General features: G+C 37.2%; 1 protein-coding gene across 1 annotated transcript in view; it reads right to left on the bottom strand.

Moving 5' to 3' along the window:
* The window catches only part of MAOA (monoamine oxidase A), a 66,298-nt gene extending 51,672 nt beyond the window's left edge, over positions 1–14,626 (bottom strand). The window contains exons 1-2 of the mRNA XM_066248865.1: positions 14,471–14,626; positions 4,010–4,104 (exon numbers count right to left, since the gene is read on the bottom strand). Coding sequence (XP_066104962.1) covers positions 4,010–4,104; positions 14,471–14,543 — 168 coding nt within the window. The 5' untranslated portion in view covers positions 14,544–14,626. The remainder of the gene's footprint in view (positions 1–4,009; positions 4,105–14,470) is intronic.
* Between the last annotated feature and the right edge of the window lie 589 nt (positions 14,627–15,215).

Below are 15,215 nucleotides of genomic sequence, written 5' to 3'. Positions count from 1 at the left end.
GAATCACACTTGAAAAATTGGGAAGGTATGAACTAATAGAAGATCTATTTGAACAGCTTCCAAGTGAAAATATCTAATTTGACATTTCAGTACTTAAAGATCTTGAGTAATTTTTACAGCATCTCTTCACCAAGTAATCCTAATTGATTATGCTATTAGAAGAAATTATAATAATATTCAGTTCAGTTTCTTATTAAATAACTCTTATGTCCCTGCTTCCTAAAGCCCTTTATCTCCTCCTATTCATTTGAAATGTTATAAATGTTAAATCCTAGTTTCTAAACATTTCAGAGTTCCTTTCTCATACACCTAAGGGGAGTTATAATATCATAATCAATACACATTAGTTCCTGCATAACATTGACTTATATAAATTATGCAGCATGAAAAAAGCAGCCTGGGGCAATAGCATGTTATAATTCTCATTTCCCTTATACAAAGAATTTTTTTCTTAACTGAAAATCTGCAACATCACTGATGCTCCTATTTAATAACCAAAAGGTTTTAGAGATAAGAAAAGTGAGGCAAAGGGCAACTTAATATCAAGCTTCAAAATGAAGGAATATTTTCCGGAAAATGACAGAGAATCATATCAAATAAGGTTGTACGGCAGAATATGCAAACCTTCTTTTGAACTATCAACCACTTGCCTTCAATTAGAATTTGAGTTGGAAGGGAGCTTCAAGTATATTTAGATTGAATCTCACTGCTCAGATAAAAAAAAAATGAGATGTAAAGTGCTAATAGGACTTACCCAAGGTAAGACAATGTCTCAAGTCAGTAAAGGGACTAGAATCCCAGTCTTTTCACTACCAGACCAGTTGCTTCCCACTGGACTACATCTGAGGATGTACTCAGAAATTCTCTAGATACAATTAATCTGGACTTACAGTCATTTAAAGCAGGTAAACAAACAAGTGCATATCATAGAACAGTACTTCCGTAGTATCCCTTAGCAAAATGCAAGTTCAATTTCAGCAGTTCTGGGGCAGAGCTTGAGATTCTGCATTTCTGTCAAGCTCTCAGCAGATTCTGAAGCTGCTGGCCTACAAGACACTTTGGGTTGCAAGACTATAGAGCACTCTTAGAGTTGAGCAAAGTAAAAACAGGCCCATGATACATCCTTGTACATCTAAAAATGTAGAAAGCAAATGGGAGAAGGGAGCATAGCATAGTGTGACTGAAACAGCTTGTATAATATCCTACATCAGATGTTGCAGGTTGGCTATTCCATATCCATTCATATTCCCTTTCTCATGATTGATTTTAATAGACATCCTGAAAATGTTAAATTCCCAAGCTCCCTACAAGCTAAGGGTAGCCTCCCTGGCCAGAAAGCTCAGTTGGTTAGAGCATCATTACAAAGTGCGGAAGTTGTCGGTTCAATCCCCCGGTCAGGGCACATACAGGAACAGATCTATGTTCCTGTCTCTTTCTCCCTTTCTCTCTCACTAAAATCAATAAATAATTTTTTTTGAAGTTAAGGGTAGCTATGTGTCTCAACTCTGGCCAATGGGACTCAAGCAAGTGCCCGCTAGGGTCTACTGGTAAAGGAAAAATTTAGTTGCAGGTAAGACTTGGGCCACTCCTTCATGCTCTTTCCTGCCTTAAATGAGGATTTGATGTTTAGAGATTCAGCAGTCATCTGTTTAACACTAGACAAAAGCTGACATATAAAAAATGACCGAACAGCCTGACCAGGTGGTGGCACAGTGGATAGAGCATTGGACTGGGATACCGAGGACCCAGGTTCGAGACCCCGAGGTCGCCAGCTTGAGCGCGGGCTCATCTGGTCTGAACAAAAGCTCACCAGCTTGGACCCAAGGTCTCTGGCTAGAGAAAGGGGTTACTCGGTCTGCTGAAGGCCCGTGGTCAAGGCACATATGAGAAAGCAATCAATGAACAACTAAGGTGTTGCAATGTGCAACAAAAAATGAATGATTGATGCTTCTCATCCCTCCGTTCTTGTCTGTCTATCCCTCTCTCTGTCTCTCTCTCTCTGTCTCTGTAAAACAAAAAATGACGGAACAGAAAGATTGAAAGAGCATAGTCTCTGACTCTCTCTCTCTGTCTCTCCCTCTGTCTCTGTAAAACAAAAAATGATGGAACAGAAAGATTGAAAGAGCATAGTCTTGATGACAAAGCTGAACCCTTGTACTTGTGTGGACTACCTACCACCAGATTTGTTATGTAAAATAACTGAATGTTTGTATTGCCTTAAGCCATTCTTATTATCACTGTATAAGCCATTCTGCTGTGAGTCTGATACACCTTCTAATTAAATAGATGCTTCTTCTCCTTCCAGTCATTTCAACAGTTCATTTTTGTTTCTACAACCAATCCCTAGCCTTCAGCACTCTATTTGTGTGCTCTAACAAAGAGTCTCAAATAACTTTCTTCTTTATTTTATTTTATTTTATTTTATTTTATTTTATTTTATTTGAGAGAGAGAGAGAGAGAGAGAGATAGGGGAAGAGAGACAGGACATTGTGGTGCCTTAGTTGTTCATTGATTGTTTTCTCATAGTGCCTTGACCAGGGGACTCCAGCCAAGCCAGTGACATCTTGCTCAAGCCAGAGTCCTTTGGGGGCAAGCCAGTGACCATGGGATCATGTCTATGATCCAGTACGCTCAAGCTGGCAACTCCATGTTCAAGCCAGATGAACCCACGCTCAAGCCAGTGACCTTGGGGTTTCAAACCTGGGTCTTCCGCCTCCCAGGCCGAAGGTCTATCCACTGAGCCATAGCCTGGTGAGGTTCACAAATGACATTCTAACTGCCAAACATAAGAGTCCTTTCAGTCTTTCTTGTATATAAAAGGCTCACATTTGATTATCATCCCTTCCTCTTTCCTCTAATGATTTGCATGGCCCTGCTCTAGTCTGGTCCTCCTCTTCTGCCTTTACTGGTTCTCTCTGAGTCCTCTGCCTATGCCTCCTTTAAACCCACATGCTTCTCAAACTTCAATCTTTGGCCCCATTTCCTTCCCACCCTATGTTCTTCTGCTGTGTACTTTCAACAGCTCCCACAGATACAACCATTTGCAAACATTTCCTTGAATCTTTGAACAGCAGAAAACGATATTTCCAGGATGGTGATGTAAGTCCAAGTACAACACCAGATTACAGCAAGAAAGCAAATACCCAATAAAAGGAGTCACAAGATTTTATTTTTGGTATCTTGGTGCATATAAGAAGTTATGTTTATACTATATTGTACTCTATTAAGTGTGTAAAAACAAAGTACATAACTTAATTTTAAAATACTGTATTGCTAAAAAAAATTGCTAACCATCATCTGAGTCATCATCATCAAGTCATAATCATTTTACTGTGAAAAATCTTACCTTCAATTCGTAAATGAAGCGATGTCTGCAAAATGCAATAAAATAAAGTGCAATAAAACAAGGTATGCTTGTATAACAAAGCAGTGATGTAGTGAAAATTGGGTTTCTTCTCATGTTTAGCTAACCCTACCTGAGCAAAAAGTGTCTCTGGCAGCAGCACACCTCTTAGGGACCAAAGACCAAGGAAAAGGTTGTACAAAAATGTGCTACATTTGTTTCTCCTTATTGTAGCTGTACTTCTTTTAAATTGTGCATCCTTGGATAAATAAACAAGGAACCTATACTAAATGCATGTGTGTGTGCATGTGCATGTGTGTGTTGTGAGTGTATAGTTACTTTGAGTTCAGTCAAACTGTAACCCCACCTGAGATATACCTACTCTAGATAAATCTTTAGTATGGAAATAATGACACTACTGATGTTGTTTGTTCACATTTGTGTTCTTCATTAGAATGTAAGCTCCTGAATGTCAGAGGCTGTCACTCTTTTGGTGAGTGCTTGTTGAAAATAAAGGATAGATTTGATGGAGTAGTTTAGGCAGGGCTATAGAGGACAAATGGCTTCACTGCATGACTTCTTGAGATCTCTTCTAGCTCTGTGTCTTCCAATGAACCCATTTCTAGTTTGTGTGAGATAATACATGCAAGTATTTAAATCACTTACTCTTATAGTGTATGTTCTACCACCAACTCTGTCCCGGGCTTCTAAAACCAAAACATTGACTTCATGTTCAGCTAACAGTTTAGCAGCAGACAATCCTAAAAGGAATAAAAGGAAAATAAAATCAAAGAATATGTTAACATCTAAACATGAAACATCCAAGATTTAACCAGGTATACATATAAAATTAATGTATCATACACAATACATTGATTTTGCAGTCTTTCTAATAAATTCTGACCATATTGTGATTAACTGGAGCCACCAATTTTATAATCTATCATGTTATACTACATACCATACTTTTATTATTAGATAAGGTTGGTTGACAAAGTATAATAATTTTTAAAATATATATTTGTTTTTTGATGATAATCAAATCACATTTAAGAGAATGTGGTGAACCTTAAGCCAACCTTTATTGTGCACCTCTTCCAGAAATCCTGGTTACATTAAATAGAAGAGTAAGTTTTCCTAGAAACTTCTCCTGACTATACCTCAGTATATCTGTACATTTCTCATCTAAAAAAAAATCCTATATTTGCCACCTATGATTTAATATCTGCATTACATGCTTGCTAGATCATGTTTTCCCCACTGGATTCAAAGTTACCAAAGGTGGGAACCATGCTTCATACCTTTATTCATTCGCCTAAAGCCAAGAACAGACTTTCACCTGAAAGTAAAAACTTTCACAAAGGATTGATTTTAAACCAGTATAGTAATACCAGAAAAGTAAAGAAAATGATGTATATTAACATTATATCAAAGGTACATGCTATCAACATGACTTATCACTGATACTATTCTTGACCAACTGGTTGAGGCAGTGTTTGCCAGGTTCCTCTACTGTAATGCTACTCTTTCCACTTACCCCTTTCCATGCGATATATACTCTTTAGAGGGAAATCTCTGCATAGCCTACACTTAAGATATAGAGAACAGACTGATCATTACCAGAGGGGAGGGGCCATGGGGGACTGGGTGAAGGTAAAAGGATTAGGAACTACAAGTTGGTATTCACAAAATAGTCCTGGGGATGTAAAGTACAGCATAGGGAATATAGTCAATAATATTGTAATAACTATATATATTACCAGATGGGTACTGGAAATATCAGCATGGGGTGCTTAAGTGTATGATTGGTTAACTACTACACTGTACACCTGAAATTATCCAAAATAATATTGAATATGAACTGTAATTGGAAAAAAAAGTAGGAAGTTGTGTTCCACTTCCTTGAAGGTAAAATACATACACAAATTATTTAAGATTCTTCTGCTCAGGATATTTATTTCTTCTCCCCTATTATTTATTTAATTATTTATTTATATCAGTATGGATTCATAAATAGCTGTTCTATATTTTGGGTTATAAACCAATAGTACCATATTTATTTTGTGGCTCAAATTCTTCCATCTTTGGTCACTGAGAGCTCTTTTAGTTGGCTTTTGTGTCACTTTGACATGCTCCCATCATTTTGTGTGTATGTGTCTGTGTAATTCCTTAATTTCTGGAACATCTTGTTCCAGCTTCATCTTGTCTCTCTCTGCCCTAGTCCTAGCATGAGCCATTTCTCCAATAAGTCTTGATTCCTGTATTGGTTCCTTTTATTACAAACCAAGATCTGGGCTCTCAGTGTGCCCCACTGCTACTGGGGCATCACATTGCTTCTAGGCCCTCTCAACTAACAGAATAAGAAAATATATATGTATATACATATATTTAAATCTATATTTTTTTACTTCTAATGCTATTTTATGCCTTTATATGTTATAATTTATATCTTTTATACTCCTATTATAAAAAATATAAAGCCAACTACAGAAATAAAAATACTTTAAAGAGAAAAAAAAAAGACTACTAAGGTGAAAGAGAAGAAAGAATGACACCAGGGATAAGCAGAGTAAAATGATACAAATGATACAAATGTACAAAAGTGGTTGAGGAGAGGAACTAGTCTAAGTCATTTTTAAACCTAGTAATTTGGTAGTTCATTTCTAATGGTATAGATCCTAAAAACAAAAAAGAACTGCAAACATTTTGTTCAATGATCATTTTGTAGGTGATAGTATTGGTATTGTTATTTTGAGGTATGTGGTGTGATATAAAGGATCTGACAACATTCAAAATGCCAAAATCTACAAACAGGAAAATAGCAGATCATAGCAAGGCGAATATTTAATAATTTGCAATTTAAATGTTTCAAATAGAGATGACGAATTTAAAACAGTATACATTCCTCTCCTCATTTTTCTCTTCAATCATTTGGATTTAAAAAAAATCAAAATAAAGTAGGTTAATGAATTTACTAGGGAGGTTAAAAAAAAAAAAGCAAGTCTGCTAAAAGCACACCTCATTTGAGAATTCAGGCAATGGTAATCTGGTTATTATGTCAGGAGAGCCTGGGTGAGAGTATGCAGCCAGCACTGGAGTTGCTGTGGCAAATGCCCATGAAAACCGTATTCCCATAGATTATGCAGTGCTTCCAGTGTCCTGAGATGGCTACTGTCCCATAGAAATAGTACGGGAAATGATTTAACTCACATAGTATATATCTGGAGAAGAAATTAGTATCTGCAATGATGCTTCAAGAAAATAGTCCTTTACTTCATGGGATATAAATCTCAAGTATCCTGTCACTGTGGAACTGAGTTTCACATTTACTCCTGCCTTTTTTACTTTGCCAAGGGTCTTTCCTATATCTTATTTTTTGAAGCACATTCATAATACTATTTCAGAAGAAAAGAAATTGGTTTATTTCACTCATGTCACCCTTTCCAGTTAAAATTCTGGTTGTCCTTCTACAACAAAAGATCTAGTGCCTCTACTTCCTTGCTAGAACAAACCTTGAAATGTAGCCTAATCCTCATAAATAAATAAACAAACAAACAAATCCACTGACCCTATTTTCAATATAGACAAGTGATATAATCATCTGTCACACTCTGCCCCTGGTACACTATTTTATTTTTCTTCTTAGCGTACATTGCTACCTGACATATTATAAATAGTAAAAGTCAGCAGATTCTAAATACTACTAGTACATTTTCTCATCTTTAAACCAGTATTACACCTCTGAGGAAAAAAAGAGAATATCATGTGCATACACATTTGTTTGGTACATACAACCATTCCTATCTGTCTGCCTATCTATCCATTTGTCCATCCATACAACACCCATCCATCCATCTATATATCTATCTGTATTTTCTGCTTCCTTTCAAAAATAATTGTTTTTGAAAATGTCAAATCTTCTAATCCCTTTGATAAGCTCAAAGACAGTGTTGTCTCAAATGACAAATAGATAAAAACCAACAAGAATTTTAATTTGTCCTGAATTGGACAGACTGGTTGTCTAGACAGCCCTAATTTATTTGATTATTGTTCAGCATTCATTTTCACTTTAGATAAATGGATCTCACCAAGTTAAGGAATGTAATTACTCCTTAATTCATTATCTTCCCTATTCTTTCACTGAAACTTAAACTACACCAAGGACACTCCACACTGCTATCCTCAGAGTCTATACACTAAGATGCACTGTGATTTAAAGCAGTAGTGTCCAAAATGTTTTATGGAACACTAGTCCTCAGGATGCTCCGGGAAAGTATCAATGTTCATAAAAGTTGGGATGTCTTATGCTGTTTCTCCTTCTGAGAAATGTGTGGTGTGCACGGGCACATTAAAGGCGCTGATAAATCCTGCAGTGAAGAGATCTATTTAATTCAGTCTTTCTCTACCCTCTTCCTTTCAAACACTCACAGAAACAATACCTCAAAACACACTTTGAGAAAGCTGATTTCATATTTTTAAAGATTGTTCAACTATTTACAGTAATAAACTCCCCTGGGCGGGGTATCAGGTGAACAATGCCTAGAGGCACAAGCTAAGAATATTGGAACAAAGCTTTAACGTAGCTACCTATAGCTTATGTTTTGCTGACTCTCCTAGTTGTTCTTTCAGTTTATTAAAAGTGACATGTTTCTTCAACCTTGACATTTGTCACCACCTAGGAATGTGTATACTATACATCACATTAAATGTTTAATTTTCTATTATTCAGTGAAGTGGTCTCTGGCCAACAGAATTCTTACATAACTACATGTTTGGACTCTTGGACTGAATACTCTGAGGACAACAAAAAGTATTGTCAAACATCTGCCCACACTGAAGTTTGGGAAGCAGTATTTCCAAGGCAGAAAAAACTATAAATTTTGCTCAAGGCACATAGTGACCACTCAATCAAGAAGTACTAAATGAATGAACAAATACATGCAAGAAAAAGAGGGGGGTTGGAGACGTGGAAAAGGGTAAAGAGGAGAAAAATGGTGATAGAAGGAGACTTGACTTGGGGCAGTGAACACACAGTACAGTGTGCAGATGATGTGTTTTAAATGTGTGCACCTGAAACCTATATAATTTTGTTAACCAGCCGGGCTTTCATTTAAGCCACAGGTCACAGTGAATTCATTTAGTCCGGAAATGGTCATCTTCACTACATTTCAGAATTTATCCAAAATTCACAGCACTTCTGTCAAGCATTATTTCCTTCATGAAATCTTTTCCTAGTCATTCATTTCCTGCTCCCTTTTCTGTTACCACTGAACCCCTCAACCAGCCTCAAGCACCAAGAGCACTTTAGGCTCATAGTTATAACCCCTACTACATAAAAAAGGGTCCTATGCCTCACATGAAAACTGGAGACAAATGAACTGACAGATAGGCTAGATAACACTTCCATTTCTGTCCAAATTTTGTCAAATGCTTCAATGACCAATGATCATTATAAGTTACTACAAATGCATATGAAATTAGAAATGTCATGTATGGCATAATGACATTTTGGTCAATGACAGATGGCATATACAATGGTGGTACACCACACAGCCTAGAGGACTGTACCTCCCAGGTTTGTGTAAGTACACTCCATGCTGTTTGCAGAACAACAGAATCACCTAATGATACATTTATCAGAACATATCCTCATTGTTAAGCAGTACATGACTGTATTTAATATCAACTGATTCACTTCAATATGTAAGATCCGCAAATGCCAATCTTAGAGAACTACTAAAAAAATCATTATCAACTACCACAGCCTTCCATTTTCTTCACCAATGTTTTCTCCCCAGATTATTTCTTTTCCAATCATGTCAGGTTCACCGTTCTTTTTATCATATGTAGGTCTTAATGTAGAAAATGAAAGTTTTAATATAGAGAAATTCCTTATTTTTCAACTAGATGTCTTTATTTTTTATCATTGTATATGTATAAATTCATTACTAGTAACTGTCAGATGACCTAATAAATCCTTTGAATTCTTATTCTTCATTACTTCTGTGAAGTCTCAGTATTAGTCCAAAATATTTACACTACAGGGACAGACACTGAAGAGGTTTCCATAACATCAGATGTCAGTCTGGTGTAGAAAAAAGAAGTCTATGCATAAAAATATGCATTTTTTGATGAAAAGGTCTAATAGCTATCATCAGATATCCACAGAAAAGGTTAAGAACCACTTATATAAACTATTCAAACAATCACTATGCACTATCCTACATATACTAGGAACAGCTTCTAAAAAAGAAGTAAATTCTTTATCTAAAGATCATTTGACCTGATAGGGTGCCCATATTTTTAAATATTCATGAATCAGTAGCAATACATGTAATGTACTGTAATGTATAAATTATTGTGTAATAAGAGTCACGACTAGGTTTTAGTAGACCATCAAACTTCAAAGTAAAGTAGTAACAAGGTTTACTACAGTTCTATGAAAGACCTTATAGAGCAAGCCCAGGGAGGCAGGATACAGAAGGAGCACCGTCTTGATGATCAATATTCCAGGAGTCCAAGGTCAAGTTATGCCACTAAGAATTTTCTGGCATGTGATAATTCACTTGACCCTCTGAATCTCAGTTTGGTATTTTTTACTTTTACAGGCTGCAATTCAGTGAACTTGAACACGGTTAATATGTAAGTCAACTCTCAAAGCTTATTATCTGTTTTTTTGTTCTTACTGACACTTTTACTTAAGAAATTGATTAAATACTGCTACAAAGTGGGGTTTTAATTACTCTGACTTAGCAACAACTAGAAAATGTTCGGAGGAGCCAGAGGGAAAGTGTAAAAAAAAAAAGACCCAGATCTTGATTTAAGTTAGTGTAGGATAGATATCAATACAAGACATGATGCAAACCATTTCTAGAATACAACGTGGAAGAAAAAAAAATGTTGAGGAAAAGTCTAAAAGAGAAAGCTGAAGAGACAGATCTTTAGGAAACTTGCTAATTAGTAAAAAAGATACTGGAAGATATACTGCATAGATAATTTTGCAAGATGTCAAAACCATGGTTCAAAGGTTTTAAGCTGACCTGATTTATAATGTTAGACAACAACATAATGAGGAATGCATTATCCAAGGAAGATAAAAATTGCTGACAAAATTATGAAATCTTTTTCAAAATAAAAAGATAAATATCCTAATAAACAACTTGTCTCAAACCTTAAAACATTAAAAAATATAACTGAACACCTTTTGATTCATTCTGTGTCATTTTAATAACTCAAAGTTAAAATAAAAAGTAACTGTCATTATGAAATCTATTCATTTTATATAGATACATGAAAGCACTTTATTTAAACAAGTGCTGATTGGATGTCTATACTCTTGAAAATCCATGTATGCTATATAAAACTTATAACCTCAATCTTTCTGAGTACACCCCAATCCAAATAATGGCAAGATTTAACATATACAAAATATGTTTATGTCACACCTGCACAAAGGTTGTATGACCCAATATTCACCAATAGCTGGCTTTCACATTTCTTTTTTTAATAATTTGTCTCTGTGATCCAGTGATACTATAGTTATATTAAACTTATATAACTATACTACTGTTAAATATATTTTTAATATCAGCTGAAGATTATGTATAGATTCAAATGAATTAGTATTGACAAAATGCTATAACTATCTATTAAATGTCAGATAAAATAAAAATTTCATTCAACCATGAATATATCAAAAAGTCAGAACCTAAGGAAACGTAATTCTTGTGTTCTTTATTCAACATAAAGGAGTTTATAAAGTAAAATTATCTTAGTTTATTTTTGAGAAAAAACACAAAATAGGGGAAAGAATTGTCTTAAAAGGCAGAGTTTTAATGCTCAGCCTGCAGTAAACCTCTGAGTATCTAAATAACTAAGGCACCAAATAGTCAAGGAATTGAGGAAGAGATGCTAAGTTGGAAGGCAAGGAGGCTTTGGGACATGTTAAATATGAAGTAAGAACAAGACATTCAGCTGTGAAATATCCAGGAGCAGATAAGCTATCAAACAGGAGTTTGGAGGAAGAAAAGAATTCTAACTGGAGATTTAAGAGCTTTCTATAGATAAGTCCTAGAATAAGAAAGAAAGGGAGAGAGTGAAGAAGCCCAAAAGTGATGAACAGCTGAATCTTGAGGCCATTTCAAAACCAGAACTTCACAGGAACATGGGCACAATGAAAGGAAAAGAAGCAATCAGTGTGTGTGGTGGTGGTGGTGGTGGTGGCGGCTTAGGATCTAATTGTGTCACAGAAAACATGAAAGGAGTTTCAAAAAGGACTTGATAGATAATGGACAAGGGCCAGAGAATGTAAAAGATACCATAATGCTACTTACAAATGAGCAGGGTTTTTCCCTCTCAACTACTAATATACTATATTAATTATTTAATTGGTATACAGAAAAAGGGATTTTGTGATTGTGAGCACTCTGTTATATATATCTTAATGACAAAAGAGAGATATATTAAGAGGTTGCTATTCTTTGTGCAGTCAAAGAAGATATAGAAAGTGAAAGATAATTTTGTTAATATGAGGTTGATTTTAAAGAACATCATTTAGAATTTGTACTCTTCTGTGAGCTATTTTGTTATATATATAATAGGAGTAATGCTGCAGATGATAAGTATTGGCCATATATTATAAGTATCTGGGTAACATATTAAAATGTACAAATCCTGAAAAAAAGTTATAAGAAACATCCAAAAGCATTTATAACTGATATAACGACTATGAAGTCACTCATGGGATATTGCTGAACACACACAAAGATGATGTGTTTGAGTTCTCAGGAAGCCTTAGGAAGTAATGTCTCTCTCTTATTTGCTTATGAAACATGCAGTCTGTGTGCAAGGTTTATCCACTTGCATCCATGAACTATCTGGGAAGATACCACAGCCATACAGGCAATATTTCTGGTCTGCTTTGTGGCTAAAATCACACAAAACTCTGATAAAGATGATATGGGAGGAAGCCCAGTGCCTTTTCCATTGTCACTGATATCGACTAGAAGCTGGTTTTTGGAGTAGGAGTGTGAACTCCTATGCAAGAAATGTCCTTTACTTCCCACAAATGGAAATCAACATATTAATAATAACTGTGGACAGATCCAGGTTCTGAGGGGCCTGAAGCTTATAGAATTTGGGTGCCCTTCTTAAGAATAAAGAAAGCAAAATTACAAATACAAGATTCAGCATGAAGCTGGTTACTTATTTAAAATGAGAACCGAAAGGGACCTACATTTGTTAAGTCCATAAAGCATAAGGGTCATCAGCTGCATTGTAAATCTACCTCTCCTCACCACCAACTACTGGGAGTCAAGTGTGGAAAGGTAGAAAGAGCAAGTAGTCAGGCAGAGGAAATATAAAAGACAAATGCTCCTGAAGAAATACTGGAGCACAAAACAAGGGGAAAAAAAAGAATAATATCCCAGAAAGAATCCTGAATTGTGAAATATGGATGTTATGCAGATGGGAGAGGAGATAGAACTCCTAACCAATTTACACAATGCATTATCATATTTATTTTCCAGTGATCAACAATCATATTGCTTCTAGGTGTTTGGAAATACCCGTTAACTTCAATGCAGGCACTTAACAAAGTATTTTTTGAGTGAGTGAATGAATGAATGAATGAATGAATAAATGGAAGCAAGGGAAATACTTATTTTTTTACACTCCACTACAATCTGCTCCCTCTGATGCTCTAACATACATGTATGTTTTTGCTGGCACTGGCTGGAGTTGTCAAAACAGCAGTTTATGCCAATCTCTTCTCTGGTGATTAAGACTGTTTATCCTCAACAGGCCAAGTAAAAATCTATCTTCACCCAAAATTAATTTGTAAGGATATTTAGAGTTTCCTCAAAAGGATTATTCATAAAAATGGCTACTGTGGGGCCATCTTACTTACTCCTTTCCTGCCTTTCTCCCTCTTTCTAAATCAGATCCTGCAGGTATACTCAGAAATTATTAACACCCTCCTGGTTTGTGGACAGATTAGTGTGGAATTCTAGCTAGGACTGAAATACAATTTGTAAATGCCAATCATTTACACAATTATGGCAACTTAAGTGACAAATATATCATTCGTGACCAGGTTTTCAGGAAGATACTGAAAAGCCTTGTGCACTACTCCACTGGTCAGCTACAAACCCAAGTCAGGTAACCCAGGTTCACTAGCTTGCTCAATGCAAGACACAATTTGGAGAGAGGTTGGGAGTGGGTATACTTTGACCTGACCTTGACCCCAGCTTCACAAAGGGATTCCCTTTGGGTGATAAATACCCTACATCTTCCTGCAAATACTAAAAAATCCAACCAACCAAACAAACAAACAAACAAAAACAATAGTAGAAGTAGGTTAAATCTAAGAGCCCACCTCGCTTTTTATTTTCATATTGTTCTTTATTGAGGTAACACAGGACAATAATACTATATGTTTCAGGTATACAACATTATAATTTGATATCTGCATACACTATATTGTGCTCACCGCCAAAATTCTAGTTTCCATCTGTCATCATACATTTGAACCTTTTCCCTTACCATTTCTCCCTCTTTCCTCTTCACTTACCAAATTTTCAAGGAAAGGTGCCTTAACAAGAGCAGGAGTAGAATAACACTATTACTACATCAATACTATAATAATTTGTATGGTGATATCCATTGCCTCTTTAGGGCAAGGGTCCTGAAGTCAGTGAAGCAAAGCAGCCACCTCAGGAATCATTAGTGAGAATTTCAAGTGGGAGAAAATCATTTAGCCACTTCCTGGCTAGGTGATTAATTCGAAACGCTCCAGAACTCAGTTTCTTGGTTTTGTAAAATGGAGGTGAATACATAACCCACCTGTCAAGACTGCTGAGGATTGAGAAAAAACCACATAAAGTGCTAAATATAACTGCGCAGCAAGAGCTGATTAAGTTAGTATTTAATAGTAGTAACAAATTATTGTTCCTGCGTCTCCCAGTTCATACCAGCAAAACTGGCACAACCCATATTCCTGCCCGGCCAGGGCCAGGGCGAGGGTCAGGGCGGCCACTGTTGCACTGTAATGCACGAGAGAGACCCTCCGGTCCCTCCTACTCCGGGGCGACCAGGGCCCCTCAGGCTATCGCTACAGTCCATACTGACCTGAGATGCCACCTCCAATCACGACTACGTCGAATATGTGGCCCGAGTCGCTCGCCTTCTCCCGACTCGCCATGCTCTGGTTGACAGTCTCCTCAGGCGTGGGTATTGGAGAGAGGCTGGCCAAGGGCGGGGCGGACTCTTCTACTAACTCTACCGGGGCGCCCGGGGGCGGAGCTGATTCTTCCACCGTTAGCCCCGCAGAGCCCCGCCCTGAGGGCGGAGCGGATGCTAGCATTGATACCTCGGGGTAGTCCCGGGGTGGAACTGATCTTTCCACCCGCATTGGACCGGTACCTGGTGCCAAGTGCTGGGTGGATACTTGTGACAATATTAGGGAGGAGTTCACCGGCATAAAAGGTCGTGGTCCGGTACGAGGGAGGTGGATGGTCACTGGGGGCGGGCAGGACTTCTGTACCAACCCTCGGGAAGAGCCATAGACCGTGACAGCTTCTCGTACCGAACTCCGGGGAATTTTGGGCACTGAGAGCGTGGGTGACCCCGGAATATACGCTAGTGAGGAGCTCAAGAGTGTGACTGGTTCTCGCACCGAACTCTGTGTGGGGCTGAGTACGGAGGGTGGGGGGGACCCCTGAATGGACTCTAGCGATGAGCTCAAGAGTGTGACCGATTCTTCTACTGAACTCCGTGGGGTGCTGAGCACTGAGGGCGGGGGGGACCCCTGAATGGACTCTAGCGATGAGCTCAAGAGTGTGACCGATTCTTCTACTGAACTCCGTGGGGTGCT

The sequence above is a fragment of the Saccopteryx bilineata genome, chromosome X, assembly GCF_036850765.1.
Source record: "Saccopteryx bilineata isolate mSacBil1 chromosome X, mSacBil1_pri_phased_curated, whole genome shotgun sequence".
In the NCBI taxonomy this organism is placed as follows: domain Eukaryota; kingdom Metazoa; phylum Chordata; class Mammalia; order Chiroptera; family Emballonuridae; genus Saccopteryx; species Saccopteryx bilineata.
Note: the sequence above shows the minus strand (reverse complement) of the source record. Positions and strands in the feature narration are given on the sequence as shown.